We start from the raw sequence: 2,574 nt of genomic DNA, 5'->3' as shown, positions 1-2,574 counted from the left end.
CCCTCCCTCCCCTATGTAACACTATGCAATAATACATTAAATACTTATGTTTTGGCACAAACTTGAGAGGGAATTTATTGGAGAACACAGGGGTTTAAAAATATGTCTAGGATGTAGCTTGGCCAAGAATATGCTATCGAATTTTGGGTTCTTTCTTTTTATAAATATGAGTTTAATTTCTAACAAATATTCACATTTCAGAGCTGAAGAAAGACCAGTTAAGAAAAGAAAAATGCAAAACTGCAGTTTCCAAAAGAAGAAGCTAAAATTAATGGAAGCCATGTTGGAAGAACAAAAGAAGTTGAGTAGAGCTATGGAAGAAACCTGTAGAGAAGTGCGCAGGATCCTGGATCAGCAGAACATCATTCAAGTTCAAAGCTTACAGTTACAGGAGAGAATGATGAATCTACTGGAGAAAATGATCTCCAAGTCTAATGTGTAGTTTCCTTTGTGAATGCCTCTGAGATTACTCTTGCTATTATAGATAAACATTTATTGCACACCATATGTGTGACTGTTGCCCTATTCCCACATTTTCCATGGAAATTAAAACCCTAGTGTAATCCTAGTTCAGCAAAGAAAACATAATGCAGGGCGAGAGCTATCCAGTATGATAAAATTAGTGCAATATATACCTAAGTTGAATTATTTTTATACAGAAAGGTTAAGGGATAAATAGCTCGGGGAACTGAAGTACTATTTATGCCTAAGTCAGGTATTGTTTTGCAAACAGTGGTGTTGTATATTGCTTCACATCAAGGACTGCAGCATAATCTGTTTTAGGAGAATGAAATAATGCATTTCTAAACATGGTTATTGCACCTTGACTTTGCTGATGATTTAACCCTGTTTTGAAACATATGCCTGATTGTATAAGTGACCTATGGTTCTTGTGAAGAGCTAGTTGGGACCATGAGATACATAATTTTAAACTCCATGCCTGATATGAATAGTACTCTAAAGTATGAGGGTAAAAATAGTCTATTAAAATACATTTTTTGATATAAAAAGAAATTCCCCAAACCACCTTACTATATACTGAATACTAAAATGTATAGAAAATACTTGAAGTTGCTTTTGATATTAAACGTTTGATTTTTTTCATTATTAACTGGAATCTTGACTTAACAAAGAACCAGCAATGAAAACTTTCGTTTATTCTCTATCACAAAAGAAAAGTATTGTACCGTGTGTATATACATATATATAATGTCTATCAAATGAAATAAAGAAAAAGTAGAAACTTATTCCTTATTGCTGGGCAGATAGTATGCTTTGGGACAGCAAAGGATACTGGGAATGATAACCAGAGTGAGAGGTTCCCAGCTACTGATTGCAGGGTAAAGATGCGCTGTGCTGATGCCCAGATGGACAGGGATGCACCACACGAGGGAGCCGCAGGCACGGAGCATTGTACCCAGGGAACGGAGATGGAGCACCAGCTGGCGTTTGGCTCCTCCATGAAAGGTGACATAGAAGTAATCTTCCACTTAAATTCGATAATTGGCCGGCAGAATTTCCTGTATGCCTTTTCCTTTTGTGTTCTCCTTAAAAAAACATATTTCTGCCTGTTTTACTGTATAGGCAAGAGCAAAGGTTGGATTCCAGTATAGAAACTAAAGAATTAGTACAAGGAACTCAGGCCATTTTTCGTTCTCGCTATTGAATAATGTCCCCTCTTAAAACTTTGTCTTTGAAGGTGTTTGCATTCTCCTATATAATTTAAAGTGTTGTTGCCTATGTACAGGTGAGCTAAAATATTTTGAATTCCTGACACAACAAATTAATCTCTAATTATGCTTGCTGAACAGGATAAAGGTTATACTCACCAAGCAAATTAATATGTGGCAATATTTCTTAGAGGATCCTCCAGGTATGAAGATTAAGAATTATTAAGTAGCTAAATGTAACCCATTCCTATAGAGTTTAATTAATGATAACAGGATAAGGCAAAGGTAGTAGAAGACTGAACTTGGAGAAAATGGTGGGTGCTGAAATTTAAACAAAGTAACTGTCCCTCACCCCACCTTTACTACAGTGATTGCATGATTGGAAAAATGCCAAGTTTCTTTTCTGATTCTCCCAAGAGTTTTACACAGTTCAAATGTAGATCTATCACAGATTCAGGTAGGCTACATGTTCAGTGCTTCCTGACACTTTAACCTGTTTACAGCAAGATATAAAGAAATTCTCTCCTGACACCACAGGAATGAATAGTATTTACTGTTACTATCTACTTGAATAATATAGCAACTAAATCCAATTAATGAGCAATAACAATGGCAGCACAGCTGAACCTTGTACTGCAGAGTAGGTAGCCCCCCTCCTTCCATGTCATTACAGCTCCAGATCTGTAGGAACATAAGAATGGAGAAAATCTCATTCCTTGCCTGCTACCACAAGGAACCATGTCATATAATCCCTTTTGTAAATGTGTGGACCTGTATCTTAAAATGAGTTAGGTGTGTTGTCTCCAAATTTATATAAAGAGCTGCATTACAGACAGATAAATGCAGTTTATTGCTTTTGCTATTGCTTCTAGGATTATTCCTGATTATTTTATACCAATTTCTT

The 2,574-nt window shown here is 36.1% G+C and overlaps 1 protein-coding gene across 3 annotated transcripts in view; it reads left to right on the top strand.

Annotated features, from left to right (window-relative positions):
* MSANTD1 (Myb/SANT DNA binding domain containing 1) overlaps positions 1–1,247 on the top strand; it is a 45,358-nt gene extending 44,111 nt beyond the window's left edge. For all 3 annotated transcript variants that reach the window (XM_015625720.2, XM_033513804.1, XM_015625722.2), the window contains one exon: positions 202–1,247. In XM_015625720.2, the coding sequence (XP_015481206.1) occupies positions 202–442 (241 nt within the window). In that variant the 3' untranslated portion in view covers positions 443–1,247. The remainder of the gene's footprint in view (positions 1–201) is intronic.
* The last annotated feature ends 1,327 nt before the right edge of the window (positions 1,248–2,574 follow it).

Source organism: Parus major, chromosome 4, assembly GCF_001522545.3.
Source record: "Parus major isolate Abel chromosome 4, Parus_major1.1, whole genome shotgun sequence".
NCBI classification, from domain to species: domain Eukaryota; kingdom Metazoa; phylum Chordata; class Aves; order Passeriformes; family Paridae; genus Parus; species Parus major.
Note: the sequence above shows the minus strand (reverse complement) of the source record. Positions and strands in the feature narration are given on the sequence as shown.